Source organism: Rissa tridactyla, chromosome 17 (genome assembly GCF_028500815.1).
Source record: "Rissa tridactyla isolate bRisTri1 chromosome 17, bRisTri1.patW.cur.20221130, whole genome shotgun sequence".
NCBI classification, from domain to species: domain Eukaryota; kingdom Metazoa; phylum Chordata; class Aves; order Charadriiformes; family Laridae; genus Rissa; species Rissa tridactyla.
In genome coordinates, this window is record NC_071482.1 from 8,533,389 (window position 1) to 8,554,537 (window position 21,149).

At 60.9% G+C, this 21,149-nt stretch overlaps 1 protein-coding gene across 2 annotated transcripts; it reads left to right on the forward strand.

Moving 5' to 3' along the window:
- The first annotated feature begins 1,442 nt into the window (after positions 1 to 1,442).
- MVP (major vault protein) lies at positions 1,443 to 21,141 on the forward strand. Of its 2 annotated transcripts, none has more exons than XM_054222978.1 (17): positions 1,443 to 1,637; positions 2,189 to 2,363; positions 2,964 to 3,159; positions 3,856 to 3,979; positions 4,055 to 4,186; positions 5,110 to 5,204; positions 5,883 to 6,119; positions 6,847 to 6,972; positions 7,431 to 7,589; positions 8,570 to 8,820; positions 10,958 to 11,155; positions 11,907 to 12,045; positions 12,371 to 12,582; positions 12,992 to 13,108; positions 13,205 to 13,331; positions 13,484 to 13,672; positions 18,510 to 21,141. In XM_054222978.1, the coding sequence occupies exons 1-17, from the start codon at positions 1,499 to 1,501 to the stop codon at positions 18,615 to 18,617; spliced, it is 2,724 nt and encodes a 907-aa protein (XP_054078953.1). In that variant the 5' UTR covers positions 1,443 to 1,498; the 3' UTR covers positions 18,618 to 21,141. The 2 variants fall into 2 exon arrangements, with proteins under 2 accessions (XP_054078953.1, XP_054078952.1); XM_054222977.1 differs by lacking the exon at positions 18,510 to 21,141 and adding an exon at positions 13,826 to 14,052.
- The last annotated feature ends 8 nt before the right edge of the window (positions 21,142 to 21,149 follow it).

Here is a 21,149-nt window from a genome sequence, read left to right on the forward strand (position 1 = left end):
CCAGGGGCCCCTGCTACCCCCACACCTATCGGACCCTGCCCAGGCTCCAGGGTGGCACTGGTGGCAGTGTAACCTGTGGGGTGGGGTGCTGTGTCAGAGAGGAGCTCTAAAATACCCCCTGGGTCCCCATCTCATCCCCCATTGTCCCCCCACATTCTCCCCTGATCCTGGGTCCCACCGTCCTCATCCCATATCCCCATGTCACGCCCCCTCTGTCCTTCACCGGTTTCCATGTCCCCCCAGCCAATCTTCATGTCACTTCCCTTGTGCCCAGGGCACCCCACATCCCCTCACCCCTCCCCACCATCACCCCCAGTGTCTCCCAGCAGTCTTCCCTAACCCCCCCCCAGCATTCCCAGTGCCTCATCTCCCCCAGACCCCAAATCACGCCCCCGTGCCCACATCTCCTGCTGTGCCCCACATCACCCCGGGGCCACTCACATCCCCATACCACCACCTTCACCTTGTCCCCTCTCCTGGTCCCCACATCCCCACCACGGCTCTCCCCGTCCCCTCCCTTGTCCCAGGGGCTCCCCACCTCCCCTTACCCATCGCCTAATGTCCCCCACCTGCTCCCCCTGGTCCCATCCCCTTAATCACCCCCACTGTGTCCCTCGCCCCAAGCCCCCCAGGAGACGCGGCAGCGGGGGGCGCACCGAGGTCCTGGCACAACAGACACATGAAGCCGCGGCCAGGGGCGATGGCGGTGGCCCCGGGTGCTGCGGGCTGTGCCACCGAGGCGCTGGGCAGGACCTGCGGGCGAGAGGGGGGCCGGGGTTAGAGATCACCCGGGGGGGCCGGGAACACACCCACTGGGTGTCCCGCACCCCCGCTTGGATTCATCCGGGGGGACATGTGTCCCCTTTTTCCCAAGGCCTGTCCCCCCAGAGCTCACCCCCTTCATCATCCCATTCCCTCAGACCCCCCTCCCCGGGCCTGTCCCCCGCGGGGGCGGGAGGGAAGCGGCGCACGCGTACTGCGGGCGGGCAAGATGGCGGTGCCGGTTGCCGTGCAACGGGCCCGGGGCCGGGTCGGTCGGTCCGGGCCTGCGCCCGGCGAGTCCCTGCTGGAGCCGGGACTGGGACCGGCACCGGCACCGGGGTCGGAGCCAGGGCCGGAGCCGGAGCCGGGGCCGGGAGCGGCGCTGACGCCTCTGTCCCCGCCCGCCCCCGCCGCACCCTGTGTCCGCACCCGCCTCGCCCGGCCCCCCTGGGAAAATCCCGGCGCCGGGCAGGGGCGAACCGTGCCCCCGGGAGGGGTGAATCCAGCCCGGGCTGGATTCACACCCCGCGCCGGGCAGGGGCGAACCGTGCCCCCGGGAGGGGTGAATCCAGCCCGGGCTGGATTCACACCCCACACCGGCCCCCGGGCAAATACAGCCCTGGGGGGTGGGGGAGGACAGGTTGTGCCCTGGGTGGGGTAGATCCTCCCGGGGAGGGTAGATCTTGCCCGGGGGCGCCGTGTGGGGTGTGAATCCGGGCCTGTGGGGCGGGCCCCGATGGGCCGGGCGGGGCTGGGCCCGGGCGAAGGCTTTTCCGTGCTCTCGTCGCCCGCGGGGAGGTGTCCTGCCCCACAGGGAAGTGTCCTGCGCCACAGCGAGGTGTCCTGCCCGCGGCGAGGTGATCTCCTGTCCCACGGTGAGGTCTCCTTCCCCCCCCCCGCCTCCATTTCCCCCCAGCCCCATGGCGAGCTCGCATGCCCCACAGCAAGCTCCCCCACCCCACGGCAGGGACCCTGGGCATCCCACCCTGCGGGGGGGCTCCTCTGCCCCATGGCAAAGTCTCACCCCCACGGCAAGCTTTTCCCACCCCGTGCCAAAGCCTCCTGCCCCCCCGTGAGCCCTATGGTGAGGTCTCCTGCCCCACCCAAGCATCCCCATCTGCCCTGCAGCAGCCTGATCTGCCCCACGGCAAGCTTCTCCATCCTGTGGCGAGGTCTCCCACCCCACCATGAGCCCCACAGCGAGGTCTTCTGCCCCACAGCGACCTGGTCTGCCCCACAGAAAGCTTTTCCACCCTGTGGCAAGGTCTCCCACCCCACCATAAGCCCCATGGCGATGTCTTCTGTCCTTCCCCCTCCCCTGCCTGATGAGCTCATCCACCCCACGGCAACTTCCGTCAGCTCCGTGGCACGCTTTTCCACCCTGTGGCAAAGTCTGTGAGCCACAACAAGCTGTTCTGCCCCACAGCAAGCTCATCTACACCCCGGGAAGGTCTCCTGCCCCACTGTGAATTCTGCTGCCCCATGGAGGACCCTGTGATCCGCATACCCCCCTACCACTATGTCCATGTGCTGGACCTCAACAGCAATGTCACCCGTGTGGAGGTTGGGCCCCACACCTACATCAGGCAGGATCACGAGAGGTGGGTGCTATGGGGCAGGGGGGCGCCTATGAGTTGCGGGGGTCCGGTTCCCACCTCTGGCAGGACCACAAAGAGTGGATGCTATGGGCCAGGTGGGGATCTGTGGGAGGATGGGTCCTACCCCTGTGTCTGGTACGACTACAAGACGTGGGTGCTACGGGGCAGGGGGTGGATTTCCATGGCTATGGGGCAGTCTAGACTTATAGGTGTGTGGGGTCTCTGTGGGGGATGTTTGGGGGGCTGTGTAGGGTCATGAGGGGCTTGAGGGGATCCGTAGGACCGTTGGTGCCCTTTAGGGCTGTGGGGGATGCTGTGGGGCTCTTTAGGACTATGGGGACTCTATGGTCCCTGGGGAGCATTGGGGTTGTATAGGGCTGTGGGCAGTGTTTGGGGGCTCCGTAGGGCCATAGGGGCTCTATAGGGTCATGGGGAATCCATCATGCTGTAGAGGGCCAAAGGGGGGCTGTGGGGCTCTATAGGACTGGGAGGCTTGGGCTCTATAGAGCTTTACAGGGCTTTGGAGGGTCGAGGGGCTGGTGGGCTCTGTAGGGCCCTGGGGGCTCTATAGGGCTGAGGGGACCAACGGGGGGCTGCCGGCAGGATGGTGTTCGCCCCCAGGCGCATGGTGATGGTGCCCCCCCGGCACTACTGCGTGGTGCTCAACCCCGTGGTGCGGGGCCCCACAGGGGCCGTGATGCTCGACGGAGCGGGGCAGGCCCGTCTGCGGCACGCCGACCTCGATATCCGCCTGGCCCAGGAGCCCTTCCCCCTATACCCCGGCGAGGAGATCAAGCAGGTACCTGTAGCCCCTATAGCAGCCCCAGGGCTCCCCACAGCTTCTGTAGCCCCGCCGTGGTCCCCTGTAGGCTCCATAACCTCGCTGTAACTCACCGCTGTAGCCTTCCATGGCCCCCCATAGCCCCTGTAGCTCCATAATCTGTCATCTTTCACAGCTCCTGTAGCCCATATACCTCCCAATGCCCCCCCCCCAGCTCCTATAGTTGCCTCATCACCCCCCCATTGCTCCTATAGCCTCCCCCCATGGCCCCCTATAGCCCCCAGCATCTCATCCCTCTCCCTGCTCCAAACCCATGTACCTCGCCCCAGGTTGTGCCTGGAGCGTTCTCTGTTTCTCCATCCTCAGGCTGTCCCCCACACGCCCCGCAGCGAAAAACCTGTCTCCCAGTCCCCAGGGTTTCACCCCCCGTGTCCCCCACTGTCACCCCTGTGCCCCCTTACCCTCGCAACCCTGTCATGACCCCCATGTCCCCACATTCCCCATGGTGACCCCCCAGATGCATCCCCACGTCCCCTGCTGTGACTCCCCCGTGGCCCCCATGTCTCCCACCGTGCCGCTTGTGTCCTCAGAGTGTCCCCAAGGCATCTTCCAAAGTGCCCCATGCACCCTTTGTCCCCATGTCGGCCACACCTCTGCTGTGACACCTGTGTCCCCAGGGGATTCTCCCTCAACCCCGTGTCCGTGTGTCCCCAGGACATCACCCCACTGCAGATGGTGCTGGCTGACACTGCCCTGCGCCTGCGGGCCCTGCTTGACTTCACGGACGAGGACGGGAAGAAGTTCGTGGCAGGAGACGAGTGGCTCTTCGAGGGTCCCAGTGAGCACAGGGGGGATACTCCCTTTTGGGGACACCCTGGGAGACCCATGGGCTGATGGTGCCACCTTCCCACAGACACCTACATCCCCCGCAAGGAGGTGGAGGTGGCCGAGACTCTGCAGGCCACTGTCATTGGGCACAACCAGGCCATCCGCCTGCGAGCACGCAAGGAGTGCCTCGACCGCAATGGCACCCGCCGCGTCACAGGTAGCACCCGGTGACAGCCCGGTGGCCTCCTGGGTTCAGCCCTTGCTCAGTGGCCTTGGTGTCAGCTGGCGTGATATCACCCTGTACCATTGGTGCTACCCCTGGGCACCCATGGCACCCCTCTGTTGCCTGAAGGCACCCCTGGCGTACCCTGGGACACCCCACCCCATACCCCTGGGACCCTTTTCTCACCCTCCAACACCTCTCGTACCCCTCTGTCACCCTCCAGCACCCACGGGAGCTCCACGTCATCTAGCAGCACCCCTGGGGCTTCCAGCACCCCCATCCCATCTCCTGGGACCCCCAGCACCCCCTTCCTACCCCACAGCATTCCCAGGAGCCCTGTCCCATCCCTCAGTGCTCCTGGGATCCCCAAAATTCCCAACCCACCCCCCATAAACCTCCTCCCACCCCACAGCATCCCTGGGATCCCCAGTGCTCCCATCCCACCCCCCCATAAGCCTCCATCCCACCCCACAGCACCCCCAGGATCCCTATGGGACCCCCCCCACACACATCCCTGGGATCCCCAGCTCACCCATCCCACCCCCCATAAACCCCATCCAGCCCTGCAGTGCCCTTGGGACCCTGTCTTATCCCCCAGCACCCATAGTACTCTCCGAACCACCAGAACCCCCAGGTCCCAGCACCCTGAGCATCCTCCCATCCCACCCTTCGGACCCCCTAGCACCCTCAGGGCTGCCATTCCACCTGTAGGACCCCTTGCCCCCAGCACCCCTAAGGACATTTGAGATCCGTAGGACCCTCAGCACCCCAGGACCTCTGTGGCACCCCGTGCTGCCTGTTCCCCAGCACCCTCATGACCCACATCCCACCCCAGAACCCCTGGGATTCCCAGTCCCCTGCCTCCCCAAGCCCCTTAGTGTCCTCAGCTCCCCCAGCACCCGTCACCCTGCTCCCAGGTGAGGAGTGGCTGGTGAAGCAGGTGGGTGCCTACCTGCCCGGTGTCTACGAGGAAGTAGTGGACGTTGTGGATGCCTACATCCTCACCGACAAGGTACTGGGCATCCTAGCCCTCGCCTCCTGTGTGCCCACGGGTGATGAGGCCCCTTTGGGCTGGGTTTGGAGGTCCTGTGCACCCATGGGTGACAGGAGCCCTCCAGGATGGGTGAAGGGTCCCATCACCCCCTGATCCACCATGACCCTGACCCCTTGTGCCCATGGGTGAAAAGGACCCTCCAGTGGGACCTGGGGATCCCTCCAAGCCATTGTGTTCCCGTGGCCCCTGTGCCCATGAGTGATGAGGATTCTCCAGGACGTCCCATCCCCTTCACCCATGGTGTCCCTGTTCTTCCTGCCTCAGTGGATGACGAAAAGCCTCCAGTCCCCCTGCAGCCCACCATGACCCCTTTGCTGCCGCACCCATGGGTGATGAAGACCCCCCTGGGATAGGTTTGGGGGTCCTGTGCCCCCTGCACCTGCATGGGATAAGGACACCCAGGATGGGCATATGAGTTCTGCTGCACTCATGGGTGACAAGGGCCCTCCAGGGGGTTGTGCTCCCTCCACCCACCCCATCTCTGTCCCCCTGCATGCACAGGTGATGAGGTCCCTCAGGAGTAGGTTTGGGGGTCCCATCACCCCGTCTCCCTGTGCCTATGGGTGACAAGGCCAGTTGGGGCGACCTTTGGGTGTCCCATCACCCACCATCTCCCCCTGTGTCCCCTCCCTGCAGAAAGCCCTACACCTGCGGGCAACGCGGACCTTTGAGGATGAGGAGGGTCGGGTGCGGCGCACTGGGGAGGAGTGGCTGGTGACCCAGGCGGAGAGCGAGGCCTACATCCCGGAGGTGTTCGAGGAGGTGGTGGCGGAGGTGGCGGTGACAACGCTGGGCCCCCGGCAGTACTGTGTGGTGCTCGACCCCGTGGGGCCCAATGGGCATCCCCAGCTGGGCCAGCAGCTTGTTGTCAAGGTGGGCACACAAGGGTGGCCCCTGGGGACCTGCAGCTGGTCCCAAGGGACCTAATGTAGGGTCCCATAGGTATCAAAGATGGTCCCGAGGGACCTTAAGATATACGATGTACCACTACTGTGTCACCGGGGAACCCTAAGGTGCCCCGAGGTACCCAAATGTGGCTCCCAGGACCTGAGAGTGGCCCTAAGGGACACCTGGGTGGCTCTGATGGAACCTTCTCTATGCATAGGTGTCCTCAAAAGTCTCAAAGGTGGCTCCAAGGGACTCCAATGTACCCCTGAGGTGTCCCTAAAAGTTCCTAGGGTATCCCTGAGGGATCCTAACGTACCCTTGAGGGCCCCAGTGGTGGCCCTGACGTACCCAAACACATCCCCAAAGGTCGCAAACGTGGTCTTAAGGTACCCTAAAACACCTGTGTGAGCCCTGATGTCTTGCTGAGGGACCCTAAGCTTCCATAGGAACCCATGGGTGGACACCAAGAACCAGAAGACTCTGGCCCTGACATACCCCCAAAGGTCTTGAAGGTGGTCCACGGGGACCATAAGATATCCCTGAGGGACTGTAATGCACTCATGTCCCTGCCCTGTGTCCTGCCATGACCTGATGTCCTTCTCCCCTGTGCCACTGTGTGCCCATGCTCTTACTTCATGTTCCAGTGTGTCCCCATGTCCCCATGGGTTTGCCACATCTCTGTCCTGCTGGTGACATGTCCCTGTGTCCCCAGGGGGAGAAGTCCTTCTTTCTGCAGCCGGGCGAACGGCTCCAGGCCGGCATCCAGGATGTCTACGTGCTCTCTGAGGATGAGGGGCTGCTGCTCCAAGCGCTGCAGACCATCAAGGACACCAATGAGGTGGCCCAGGGGACACTTGGGGTTTCAGGATCCCCTGGGAGAAACTAGGGGGGGAGGCCCAGTGAGCCTGGGATGACTGGGGCAACCAAAAGTGGTTGGGGGACAATGGGGACGATGGGAGGGGGATGGGACGCACAAGTGATTGGGGATCACTGGGGACAGTTAGGGCACCTGGGGACAGTTGGGGTACATGAAGGACTCCTGGAGGATTATGGAGGCCCCAGAGGACACCTGTGGGGACTCCTGTCCTCATCCCTGTGTCCCCAAGCCAGGTGGGTAGCAGAGGGCCACGGAGGGAGTCCCTCCCGCACAGGGAGGGTGTCCCTGTCACCATGTCTTCAGGCCAGCAGGTGGCAGAGGGCCATGGGGGAATGTCTGTGTCCCTGTGTCCCCATCCAGGGGGTGGCGGGGTCTCTGCATCCCCAGGCTGGTCACTGATGCTATCCCTGCGTTCTCAGGAGGGGAAGGAGGTGACACGGCGGGCAGGTGACCGCTGGCTGGCCCGGGGGCCCCTCGAGTACGTGCCACCGGCTGAGGTGACCGTGCTGGAGCGCCGCCAGGCCGTGGCCCTTGCTGACAACGAGGGCATCTACGTGCGCGACATCCGCACTGGCAAGGTGCCCGCCCCGGCCCCCTGTAGGTCCCCTGCAGCTCCTTGTAGCCCCCTATAGCCCCCCACTGGCCTTTGTGGCTTCCTGTAGCTCCTTTACAGCCACCTCGGTGGCTCCCCCTAGCCCTGTTCCTGCTCCCTGCAGCTCCCCCGCAGGTCCCTAGAGCTCCCCAGAGACTCATGGAGCTCCCCACGGTCCTCTGCAGCTCTCTATAGACCACCTAGAGCTCCCTGTAGCCCCCCATCATCCTCCATAGCCCCCCTACAGCTCCTCCACAGCCCCCCATAGACCCCGGGAGCTCCCCCCTAACCCCTAGAGCTGCCGAACCCCACTGTAGCCCCTTGTAGCTTCCCATAAGCCACATAGCCCCCCATGGGGCCCCATAACTCCCCATAACCCCTACAGCCCACCATAACCATGCAACCCCCCTTAGCCCCCCATACCTTTCCCCATGTCCCCAGTTCCCATGCCAGTATTCCATGTCCCCGCCAGTGCTCCCCATACCCCGTCCCAGTGCTCCCAGCCCACTCCCAGTGCTCTCAGTAACTGTATACCCCATCCCAGTATCCACTCGCTGCCTCCCACCACTCCCAGTATTCCATGTATGCCATCCCAGTGCCCTCAAACACAGTCCCAGTCTCCCAGCCTCCTTCTCAGTGCCCCCAGATGCCCCCCCCACACTTCATCCCAGTCTTCCCAGTACCCCATATACCTGCTCCCAGTGCCTCCAAACCCCATCCCAATGTGCCCCCAGTACCCCCCCACCACATCCCAGTGCTGCTGGTATCCCTTATACCCTCTCCCAGTGCCTCCACACACTCTCCATAACCCCCCCCAGTATCCCCCCCACCCCTTCCTGGTACTCCTGAACCCCATCCAAATGCTCCTGTTGCCCCCCAAGCCACCCAGACACCCCCTTCCAGTGCCTCCAAGCCCTCCAGCGGCTGTCAGAGCCCGGCAGCACCCTGAGGTGGCTCTGGCTGCAGGTGCGGGTGGTGATGGGCCAGACCTACATGCTGACAGAGTCTGAGGAGCTGTGGGAGAAGGAGCTGCCCCCCGGGGTGGAGGCGCTGCTGGCCGCAGCCCGTGGAGACATCCGCGGCATGGACATCGGTGCCCAGTCTTTCTCCATCCCGGACGCTGGGGTCCCCCAACGTGACTGCACCCGCGCTATCACCTACCAGGTGCCCCACAATGCCGCCGTGCAGGTCTACGACTACGGGGAGCGGCGGGCACGGTGAGCACCCGTGGTTCTGGGCGCGGGGGAGAAGGGACGTGGCAGGGCATGGAGGACATAGTGGATGTACGGGGGGTGTGGGAGGAGGATGTGGGGATGGAGGGGACACTGAGGAGGGTGCTGGGCACCAGGGTGCAGGTGATGTTGCTGTGACCCCTGTGCCATGGTGTGTCCTTGGCGTGTGACCAGTGTCTTTGGCATGTCTGTGGCCGGCTGATGCTGGGCCCAGCGCTGGCGGTGCTGGGCCCCGGGGAGCAGCTGACGGTGTGGGGACTGGTGCTTCCTTGGCATGTGACCCATGTCCTTCACGTGTTTTTGGCATGTTGCAGGGTGGTGCTGGGTGTAGAGTTGGTCGTGTAGGGCCCTGGGAAGCAAGTGACAGTGCAGGGACTCTTGTGTCATGGTATATCCTTGGCTTCAGTACAAGTCACACTGGGGATCCCAGGCTCCAGAGACCAGGGGGAGAGTCTGGAGCAAAGAAGATGGGACGCAACTACGAGTGTTGAAGGAGCTGGCTGATGTCATTAAGAGGACACTCGACGATCTTTGATCAATCATGGCAACTGGGACAAGTGTCCGAAGATGGGAAAGGTCACCCTCATCTTCCAGAAGGGCAAGAAGGAGGACCCAGGGAACTACAGGCCGCTCAGCCTCGCCTCGATCCCTGGGAAGGTGATGGAGCAGCTCATCCTAGAAACCATTTCCAGGCATGTGAAGGACAAGATCATCAGGAGCTGTCAGCGTGAATTCACCAAGGGCAAGTCATGTTTGACCAACCTGATGAACATCTCTGATGAAATGCCTGGGTCTGTAGATGGAGAGCGGTGGCTATTGTCTACTCAGACTTCAGGAAGTCCTTCGACACTGTCTCCCACAAGATCTTCATAGAGAAGCTGATGAAGTTTGGGCTGGATGAGCAGCGAGGGGCACTGAAAACTGTCTGAATGGCCAGGCCCAGAGCGTGGTGATCAGTGGCACGAGCTCTAGTTGGAGGAGAGTAGCTAGTGGTGTACCCCAGGGGTGAATACTGGGTCCAGTCCTGTTTAACACCTTCATTACTGAGCTGGACGATGGGGCAGAGGGTACCCTCAGCAAGTTCGCAGAGGACACCTGAGACACCAGAGTCAGGCAGCCATCCTGAGGGACCTCAACAGGCTGGAGAAACGGGCTGACAGGAACCTCATGAAGACCAACAAGTGGAAGTGCAAAGTCCTGCCCCTGGGGAGGGACAACCCCGTGCACCGGTATATGCTGGGGGCTGAACGGCTGGAAAGCACCTCGGCAGAAAAGGACCTGGGGTCCTGATGGACACCAAGCTGGTGGCAAAGGTGGCAAATTGTGTCCTGGGCTGCGTTAGGGGTGTTCCCAGGAGGTGGGGGACCTCATCCTTCCCCTCAGCACTGGTGAGGCCCCACCTGGAGTGCTGTGTCCAGTGCTGGGCTCCCCAGTACAAGACAGACACGGACACACCAAAGAAAGCTCGCAAAGATGAAGGGACTGGAGCATCTCTTCTACAAGGAAAGGCTGAGAGAGCTGGGACTGTTCAGCCTGGAGAAGAGAAGGCTCTGGGGGATCTTATCAATGTATATAAATACCTGACGTTCGGGTGCAGAGAGGACAGTGACAGGACCAGAGGCAACGGGCACAAACTGGAGGTTCCCTCTAAACACCAGGAAACACTTTCACTGTGAGGGGGACCGAGCACCGGCACAGGTTGCCCACGGAAGTGGTGGAATCTCCATCCTTGGAGATATTTGCAACCCTGACTAGATGCAGTCCTGGGCAGCCAGCTCCAGGTGGCCCTGCTTGACCAGGGGGGTTGGACAAGATGGTCTTCAGAGGTCCCTCCCCACCTCACCCATACTGTGCTGCTGCGATACGTCCTTGGCCTGTCTTTGTCTTGTGAGCTTTGTCCTTGGCACATGTCCGTTGCTATGTCACAAGGTGGTGTTGGGCACCCACATGTCACAGCATGTCCTTGGCCCGGCAGGGTGGCTCAGAGCCACCGCGGAGCAGGTGATGGTGCTGGGCCCAGCATGTGGTGGCTTGTCCTTGGCCTCCTCGTGGTCCCCTCCTGTGCAGGGTGGTGCCCCCAACATGTCACCCATGCCCTTGACACGCTCTCGTCCTGTCACAGGGTGATGCTGGGCCCCGAGCTGGTGGTGCTGGGCCCCGGGGAGCAGCTGACGGTCCTGTCCCTCTCAGCAGGGCGCCCCAAGCGTCCCCACGCCCGCCGCAGCCTCTGCCTCCGCCTGGGGCCCGACTTCTGCACCGACATCGTCACCATCGAGACGGCCGACCACGCCCGCCTCCAGCTCCAGCTGGCCTACAACTGGTGGGTGGGGCTCAGGGGCGGGGTTTGGGGTGGGAGGTGCAGGGCTAGGGCAAGGGGCGGGAACAGATTTGGGGTGGGGCAGGACCGGGCTGTGGGGACAGTGGTCAACCTACTGGGGGTGTGGCCTGGGTCTTGGGGCGTGGTCAGACATTGTGGGTGGGGCTAGAGGGAGGGGTGTGGCTTGGGCATTTGGGGCGTGGTCTGCGTGGGTGGGGCTACTCAAGGGGGCATGGTCTGGGTCTTTGGGGCGTGGTCATGCACTGTGGCCGGGCTATGCAAGGGGGTGTGGTCTTGGTGAGGTGGTCATGCAGCATGGGCAGGGCTACTCAAGTGGGTGTGGCCTGGGCATTGGGGGCGTGGTCAGTATGGGTGGGGCTAGACGGAGGGTGTGGCCTGTGTTGGGGGTGTGGTCATGCAGTGTGGGCGGGGCTAGGCAAGGGGGTGTGGCCTGGGCATTCAGGGCGTGGTCATTGTGGGTGGGGCTATGGTCTCAGTGCTGAGGGCATGGTCAGGCACTATGGGTGGGGCTAGGTGCAGGCGTGGTCAGACAGCGTGGGTGGGGCATCTAGGGAGAGGGCGTGGTTGGCAGCCAGGGGGCGGGGCTTAACAGCCAGGCAGAGCCAGGTGACCAATGGCCTTGGGGTGGGCGTGGCCCCGGGATGGGGCGAGGTTATGGCAGTGGGCAGGGCCAGGGTGGGTGAGGCCTGTGGTGGGCAGGGCCTGAGGGTGGATCCTTCTTCCCCCTCCGCAGGCACTTCGAGGTGCCCAAGGACCCCAAGGAGCTGGGGCGCCTCTTCAGCGTCCCCGACTTCGTGGGTGATGCCTGCAAGTCCCTGGCCTCCCGCGTGCGCGGCGCCGTGGCGGCCGTCACCTTCGACAACTTCCACAAGGTCTCCTCGGCTGCGCCCCCAGCGCAGCCCCTCCCTTGGGCTCAACCACCCCCACTTCCACCCGCCTCACCCACGTCCTTGTGCCCCCCCTCCATGTCACCCTGGGTCTCCCTCGGTCCCTGATGTCCCCCTGATGTCCCCAAGTGTCTTGCGTATCCCTCATCTCCCAGGAACTCAAGGAGGCTGATCTGCTCAGCCTTGTTTGGCTTTGAGGAAGCCCCACATGTTCCCTATATCCCCCCATGTACCCAGTATCTCAACCTCCTCAATGTCCCCAGGGGACCCCGATGTCCCCAAGTGTCTCATGTATCTCTGCTGTCCCCAGAACTCCAATCGTCTCATCTGCTCGGCCGTGTTTGGCTTTGATGAGGGCGGGCGGCTGCGGGAGCAGCTCCGCTTTGCCCCCAACGGGCTGGTGGTGACGAGCGTCGACATCCAGAGCGTGGAGCCTGTGGACCAGCGCACCCGCGACGCCCTGCAGCGCAGTGTCCAGCTGGCCATCGAGATCGCCACCAACTCCCAGGAGGCCGCAGCCAGGTCCCCATGTCCCCCCCATGTCACCTCATGTCCCCCCCGGGTCACCTCACGTCCCACCAGGTTCCTCCTGTGTCCCCTTGTGTCCCCCCAGCCCACCTTCCAGCTGGAGATCATCAGCACTAACTCCCAGGAGGCCACTGCCAGGTCTCGGTGTCCTTTGCATCCCCAAGTGTCCCCCCCCATGTCCCTTAAGCCCCCCCATCTCCTCCAATGCTCTCCCCATATTGCCGCATCGCCTGTGTCCCTCCATGTGACCCCCCATGTCCCTAAATGTCCCCTACACCCATGTCCCCCATACCAACCACGTCCCCCTACACCCCTACATCCCCATGTCCTCCACCCGACCAGCTTCCCCGCTATGTCCCCCCGTGTCCCCCGCGTCCCCTGACCCCTCGCTCCCTGTCCCCAGGCATGAGGCGGAGCGGCTGGCGCAGGAGGCCCGGGGACGCCTGGAGCGGCAGCGGCTGCTGGACCAGGCGGAGGCCGAGCGGGCGCGCAGGGAGCTGCTGGAGCTGGAGGCCCTCAGGTCGGCCATCTTCCCGGCGGGCGAGGGGGTGCGGGGCGGGGGTTCTGCGGCGGGCTGGGGGTGTGACTGCCCTCCCCTCTCCTCCCTTCTCCCCAGCGCGGCCGTGGAGAGCGCGGGGGCGGCGCGGGCGGAGGCGCAGGCCCGGGTGGAGGCCGCCCGCATCGAGGGGGAGGCGGCCGTCCAGCAGGCCAAGCTGAAGGCGGAGGCCATCGCCATCGAGACGGTGCGGCGAGAGGGCGGGGCGGCCGGGACCTGCCCGGGGAGGTGCCCTGCGGGGCCCGGGGGGCGGAGCTGTGGGGTGGAGGCGTGTCCCCGCCATGTCCCACCCAATGGAGGTGGAGCCGGGGGCATGTCCCGACAGTTCCCCACCCCCAGGAGGCGGAGCTGTCGCGGAAGGAGCGGCTGCAGGCGCAGGAGGTGCGGGCGCAGCGGGCGCGGGGGGAGGCGGAGGCGGCGCGGGCCCAGGCGCTGGCGGACGTGGAGGCCTCGCGGGTGCGGGAGGTGGCGGCCGCCCTGGGGCCCGAAACCATCCGAGACATCGCCCGGGCCGGGCCGGAGCTCCAGGTGAGGGGTGGGGGGCATGGGGAGGGGGGGTGTGTCTGCAGGGTGGGAGGGGCTTTGCTGGGCGTGGCACTTCCCGGGGGGGCGGAGTCTCCGTGGGCAGGGTTTGGGGGCGTGGCCTGACGGGAGGTGTGTGTGTCGTTCCCCCCCACCAAGGTGAAGCTGCTGCAGGGCCTGGGGCTGCAGTCCACCCTCATCACCGACGGCAATGCCCCCCTCAACCTCTTCACCACCGCCCGGGGGCTGCTGGGGCTGGCCCCGCCCCTGGAGAGCTCCGCCCCCCAGGGCCCCACCCTCTGAGCACCCAGGCCTCCGGGCTGCCACCCCCCACCCACCCCCGGACTGTCCGGAGCAGCCCAATAAAGGGAGCGGTTGGCAGCGGTGGTGTCCGTGTGATGTCATGGTGATGTCAGGGCCGGGGGCGGTGACATCAGAGGTGGCGGGGGGCGGGGCTTGGAAGTGCAGCTGCAGAAGCAGGGACTCCCCGCTGCTGGCGGGGGGGGGGGGATGGTTTCTGTGACGTCAGCCATGAGGGCAAGCGAGGGCAGCCCTGTGGTAGCCCCCAGGGTATCGGGAGCTGTGAGGTCGCCAGCAGTCGGGTACTGGGATGAGCAACGTCACAGCGACGTCACAGCAATGCAGCCCAGAGGATCAGGGGACCGTGGGTCTGGGGGGGGGGGAGGGGGGCGTGGCACAGTGATCCCCCCACGATATGGGGGGGTCACAGGGCACAGCGACCCCCACATCGTGACCTGGTAATACCCGACCTTCGCCCACCCGCGATGGGGCTGGGGGCTGCCACGGGGGCGTCAGGCTGGATCCGAGAGCCCATGGGAGCCTCTGGCCCCTCTCCCACGTGGTTTCCCTCGCTCCACTCTCCCCAGTCGCCGCCCCATGGACCCGCCACAACCCCATGGGCTGGCTGTGGGTGCTGCGCTCGTTAGGAAGGGATTCAATAAGCAGGTGGGACGGACAGCGCTGGTGACACCTAGGGCACGGCGTGACCAACCAGCAGGCATGGTGGGCCCTTTTTGTCCATTGTTCCCCTACTTGTTCTCCCCCAAATCCTCTGGATCCTTCCTTTGGATCCTCTGCGAAATGTCTTGCGTGATGCCAAGACGTTCATCCCCAGCATCCTTCAAGGTGTCCCATGGGTGTGCTGGCCCTTACTCACCATGACGGGTTTCTACCTGCACCGTGGGGCTGAGGCCCTTCCCAGGACAGGAGCCCGGGTGGGCTGCACCTTCCTTTGGGTTCCTGCTGCTGTGCCCTTGCCTCTGCCCTCCTCTGAGCTTATGAAGATGCATGGGGCCATGTGTCCTGTGGTGGGACACAAAGAAGATGCTGTGGGGTAGTTTTTGGGGAAGGGAAGGGTCCTCCAGCTGCTGTTCTCCGTTGAGGGTGTGCAGAGAAGGTTTTATCACACCAGCTGACGTCCCCCCGCAACTTCCAGGTGTAACTTCCAGCCTCTCTCCTCCCAGGTACACCTCCCACCAGCCCAGGTTGCTCCAAGCTCCGTCCAACCTGGCCTTGAACCCCTCCAGGGATGGGGCAGCCACAGCTTCTCTGGGCAACCTGGGCCAGGGGCTCATCGCCCTCACAGCAAACAATTTCTGCCTGAGATCCCATCTAAATCTCCCCTCTTTCAATTTAAAACCCTTCCCCCTCGTCCTGTGGCTCCCCTCCCTGATCCAGAGTCCCTCCCCAGCTTTCCTGGAGCCCCTTTAGGGACTGGAAGGGGCTGGAAGGTCTCCCCGGAGCCTTCTCTTCTCCAGGCTGAACCCCCCCAGCTCTCAGCCTGTCCTCCCAGCAGAGGGGCTCCAGCCCTCCCAGCATCTTTGTGGCCTCCTCTGGCCCCGCTCCAACAGCTCTGTGTCCTTCTGCTGTTGGTGTCCTGCAGTGGGGTCTCCCCAGAGCAGAGCAGAGGGGCAGAATCCTCCCCCTCACCCTGCTGCCCACGCTGCTGGGGATGCAGCCCAGGATGCGGGGGGCTTTCCAGGCTACCAGCGGACGGTGCCAGCACATGGCCAGCTTTTCACCCCCCAGCACCCCCAAGCCCTTCTCCTCAGAGCTGCTCTCCATCTCTCCCTCCCCAGCCTGTGCTGAGACCGCAGCTTGCCCTGACCCAGGGGCAAGACCCTGCACTTGGCCTGGTTGAGCCTCATGAGGTTCACACTGACTTCTTGAGCGTGTCCAGGTCCCTCTGAACGGCATCCCGCCCCTCTGGCAAATCACCTGCGCCATTCAGCCTGGTATCACCTGCCACAAGACGATGTGTGGCGTCCTGCAGGCAGCCAGCCCTGACCTGCAAGAGATGCAGGTAGGCATGGCTGCATTGCACTCGGGGCCAGCACGTGCATCACCAGGGGTTGTCTACAGCACCTAGGTGTAAGCTGGACTATCGGTCAGTCTCCTCAATGCCCATGATTGCACGTGCCCGTCTTATCTAAATAGATGCAATAACTATTCAAATAGGTAAAGAATCAGCAGACCATAAAGGGCACTCTTTGAGGCAGACCTCTGAAGAGACATTGTGAGTCCTTCAAGAGGTCAGGACAATACGAATATGGCAGCCTGGGACAGGCAAGGCTGCCACAGCTTCATGGCCTCGAAGTCCATCCAGCAGTGAGGCTTAGACATGTTGTATGGGGTTCACCTGGGGAGGTCTGGGTGGGGGTGCTGCAGGGGTGGCCCCGGAGAGAAGAGACCAGGGGCTGCCCCCACGTCAGGTGGAGCCGGTTCCAGATGGCTCCAAAACAAACCCACCCCACCAGGACCCACGGCCAGGCACAGAGCCAGGAGACCCAGGAATCACGGCTGCCCCATTACCCCTGAGCCACATGGGACTCTCCCCATCCAGGTTCTTGCTGCAGCCACCAGCCCTGCCCAGCCATCTCCCAAGAGGTCCCAGAGCTCCTGGGGCTTGGCTCAGGGCTAATGACCCCTGTGCCAACAGCCATGAAATAGCTCCTGAAGACCTTCCCAGTGAAGACGCTCCCATTGAGAGCCAGAACACTCTCCTGCAAGCACAGGAATGTCCCCTTTAAAGGTAAGGGAAGTAGGAGCAGCAAGACACCCCCCTGGCTTAACTGTGAGCTTCTGAGTCTGCTCAAAACCAAAAGAGAAGCCTTCCAGAGATGGAAAAGTGGACAAATCCCCGTTGAGAACTACAAGGGCGTTGCCAGGGCGTGCAGAGACGCAGTTAGAAAAGCAAAAAGCTCAGCACAAACTGAAACTGGCCAGAGGTGTCAAAAACTACACGAAAAGGGTTCTTCAGGCACACGAACAACAAGCTGAAATGGAAGGAAAATATTGTCCCGCTGTTAAATAGGAGAGGTGAATTAGTCACCAACACTGGAAAGGCAGAGGTTCTCAGCACTTTCACCTTGGTGTGAACTTGGGCCTTGGGAACAACAATTCAGGTTGATGCAAACCCAAACCCACCACCAGTGAAGGAAGAGTTGGTGGGTGAACAGTTACAGGAGCTTGAGCCCTGCCAATGGATGGGCCCTAACAACATCCACCCAAGGGTGTAAAGAGAGCTGATTGACGTCGCGGTGAGGCCGCTCTCTATAATTCTTGAGAAGCTGTGGAGACTGGGGGACATCCCAGAAGATTGGATGAAGGCTAATGTCTTCTACAAGAAGGGCTTAAAGGAGGACCCAGGAAGTTATAGACCCATCAGTCTTACTTCAGTCCCTCAGAAAGTTATGGAATGAATCCTCCTGGGGGCGACCACAAGTCAAATGAAGCACGTGATTGGGAAAGCCACCGCAGATTCACCAAGGGCAAATCATGCTTGACAAACCCGATCACCTTCCACAACAAAGTGACCTGCTCGGTTGATGTGAGGCGAGCGGTGGACATTGTCTGCCTGGATTTCTCCAAGGCTTTCAACACGGTTCCCTGCAGCCTCCTCCCAGAGAAACTGATGCGTTACGGTGGTGGCCAATAGTTCCTTCTCGGACTGGCAACCTGTCACAAGTGGGGTCCCCCAGGGATCGATACTGGGGCTAATGCTGTTTAATATCTTCATAAGTGATCTGGAAGATGGGATCAAGTGTACCCTGATGAAGTTTGCCGATGATACCAGAGTGAGGAAGTGGACACTTGGGAAGGGAGAGCCACCCAGCAGGAAGCCCTGGATCGTCCGGGAAGAGTGGGTTAACAAGAACCTTATGAAGTTCAACAAGGGCAAGTGTAAGGTCTTGCACCAGGGAAAACATAATCCAGGAGTGCAGCACAGGCTGGGATCTACCTGGCTGGGGAGAAGCTCTGTGGACAGGGACTTGGGCGTCCTGGTCCCACTCTACTCGTCACTTGTCAGGCCCCACCTGGAACACTGTGTTCAGTTTTGGTCCCCGCTATACAAAGCGGATGTGGACAGGCTGGAGAGGGTCCAGAGAAGGGCCACCAAGTTGATCCAAGGACTGGGAAGCCTGGCATGTCAAGAAAGGCTGACAGAACAGGGTTTGTTCAGCTTTGAGAAAAGGAGGCTCAGGGGAGACCTTACCACCACGTTCCAGTATTTAAAGGGTGGCCACAGAGAAGATGGAGGCTCCCTTTTTACAAGGAGTCATGTCCTCTGAGTGTTGGGTGGTGGTCAGTGTGCAAATGGGATCAAAGAGGGTAAACCAAACTGGCATCCAAGAGGTTCACCGGCCCCTCAGCACCATGACACACACCCGCCTTCAGGCCACAAGCCCCAAAACCTCCAGCTGCTGGAGGCAGGGAGAGGCCAGCAGAGGGAAGAACAATCCTTCTGTGCTTTCCTTGAAGTATTTTAAATTTGGTACAGTAATTTTATCCTGAAGATGGTATTTCCGTTCGTGCTACACAGGAAAAAAAAAATGCTGTGACGAAGCACCGTTCTTCCAAATGCGATGATCTGGATGTGCCGCCTCCAAGACAGATCCATGGAAGGGTGACCCAAGGATGTCCCACGTGATGCAGCAGGTGTGAATGAGCACACAGATGCACGCACACGAGCGTACGTACACGTGCACACACTAATGAAATCGAAGGAGACAGCCGCTGTGGTTTTGTTTCGTTGTTGAGATGTGTAAAGGCTTGAGAAGCCGGCCCTGCAGCTCTCAGCGTCGCAGCCGCTCCGATCTCCAGTTCCCGGAGCAGTCACAAAGAAAACGGGATCACAAACGGCTGTAGGAAATGAGAAGCTTCATGCTATGTAAATTTTGCAACAAATTCATTCAATTCAGTAGCAAGTGGAGAGACAATTTGTAGTCTTATCAGGAATAAATGTTTTTTAAAGTTTAATTGGTTTAGAGAACTAACGATAAATACCTTAAAGATCACAAAAGACTGAACTGAAAATGCCAACTCAGACCGTGAAAAGACCAACTTTGAATCCTGTCCAATTCTGTCTGATAGAGTGCTCCTCTAAAGACCCCCGTGCTCGGCACCTCTGAAGATGCCAACACAAAAACACGTAGAACTTGGGTCAAAAAAACCTGGGTGTTACATCACAATACGTGCGGTATGATGCGTCACAGGCATCAAAAGAGACCCCGACGAGAAAAGTTGTGCATGCATATGACTTGGGCTCTTCAGTCACCACAGAAACCAAGACATCCACAAAACTGATACAGTGTTGGACAATTGGGAAAAAAAAAAAATCTGAATTCTAGCTGTATGAATATTTTATGAATACAAAATACGTAGCGGGAGATTTCAACGCCAAAACACCTACGCGGAAAACAGCATCTTAACGGGTGCATCTTTGGTTGGCAGGCATCCTCGGTGGTACGTGCGTTTTGATTATGTTTCAGTATCTCACTGCATCATGGTAAAAAATAAGATGCTTAGTAAATTAATGGATGCTAAGCTGGACTATTTACTGCAAGAACTGCCAATTTTACCCAAATAAGAGGGGTATGGCTCCTGCAATCGGATCCCCTGGGGGAGAGCAGCATTTTCCCCGTACTCCTGCTCTCTGGGCCACGGGCAGCAGAAGGTGGGGAGTTCCACGTGCGGCGCCAGCATTGCCTACACAACGCCTGTCCCCAAAATATGGTTCTGAGGGGGTGGGGGAATCAATCTTTCAGAAGAGACACATTAAATTGTAGATCGCTAACTGGGGGGGTGGGCGAATAAGTCCTTTTTTATTCAGAAAGCAATACGTAAAAATACGCCTCAGAAAAGTTCATTTTTCATACTAGGAGTAGAGATAACCAAGCAATAAACTTCACCACCATTCTGTAAAAGCTCCCTGAAGCAGCCCAAGTACGAAATTAAATAGAAAATAAGTCTGCTTTGAAAACCAGCATGTATCCAGGCGGTTAATGCAAACATCGTGTTGCAAATCAAACCACTTTATGGACCCCAGCAGGGAACTGAGGTAGTGCAGTCGAAAAGGTTTAGGCAAAGAAAATAATAAGGTTTTATTTAAAGACGAGTGAAGGACACCTCCATTCTTTTTGAGGGGGTGGAAGGAAAAAAGAGATGTAGAGATGCTGCTGCTCAGCCCAAGCACCGCTTACAGCAGGACTCTCGAAGCCCGGCCCCAGCGGAGAGGGCAGGAGGATGAAAAAAGAGGGGAAAAAGGACCCAGGAGGAGAAAGCAACGCTGCTGCTCTTCAGAACACCAGTGGAGCATTTACATGTGGCTTGTGCCTTGGAACAGCAGAGAGAACGTGTGACGAACTGACTGCAACCCCCATTCCCCATCGAGGAGGAGGTGGAGAAATGGGGAGTGAAGTTGAGCCTGGGAAGAAGGGAAGGGGAAGAAGAGGGGAAGGTGTTTTAAGACTTGCTCTTATTTCTCACTATCCTACTGCTACAATTAATTGGCAATAAATTAAATTAGTTCCCCCCCGCCTTCCCCACCCACGGAGTCTGTTTTGCCCTCGCCAGTAACTGCCAGTGCTCGCTCTGACCTCTCGACGTTGAGGGCAGCTGGCAGCCAGCAAAGGTCAGCCCACCACGATGTGCTTCTACCCACGCTTTAGAGCACGCTGCTCCGTGTATTAGCATGTATTACCACCACTAAAACTCTTTCAATTAAGAAACAAAACATTTCAACCAGACGTTCTGCCTCTTGAACTTAGCAGCCCTGCATTAAAAGCCACCCCAAGCTGCCGCCAGCCTTTACCAGGACACAGCACCTTGTGGGCAGCAGTGGGTTGACACCTCCTCGGCTTCACCACACGAGTCCTACAGAGACAGTGATGGGTGGCCGCTCCTCAGCAGAGCCCTGCGCAGCGCTGCTCCCTCCCAGCCCCCGCGGAGGAACCGACTCTCTGGTCAGACAAACCTGGCTTTAAAAATTCCACCATCGGGAACTTCGGTGTCACCGCGGAGCACGGGATGGAAGACAGCAGCGCTGGTCCCCTGCCAAGTCCCACACCGACACTCCCAGCTGCAGTCAGGCTCCTGAAGCTGGCAGTAGACCTTCTCCGCTTCTCGAACACAAAAGCATGGCAAGAAAAGCAGAAACAAAAGGAATATCCCATCCCCCTCC

Coding starts and splice junctions, on each gene's coding strand:
- MVP (XM_054222977.1), top strand. CDS start 1,499: ATGGGCCGGGCGGGGCTGGGCCCGGGCGAAGGCTTTTCCGTGCTCTCG. Junction 3,160..3,855: donor CCGGCGAGGAGATCAAGCAG/GTACCTGTAGCC, acceptor GTGTGTCCCCAG/GACATCACCCCACTGCAGAT. Junction 7,590..8,569: donor GCGACATCCGCACTGGCAAG/GTGCCCGCCCCG, acceptor CTCTGGCTGCAG/GTGCGGGTGGTGATGGGCCA.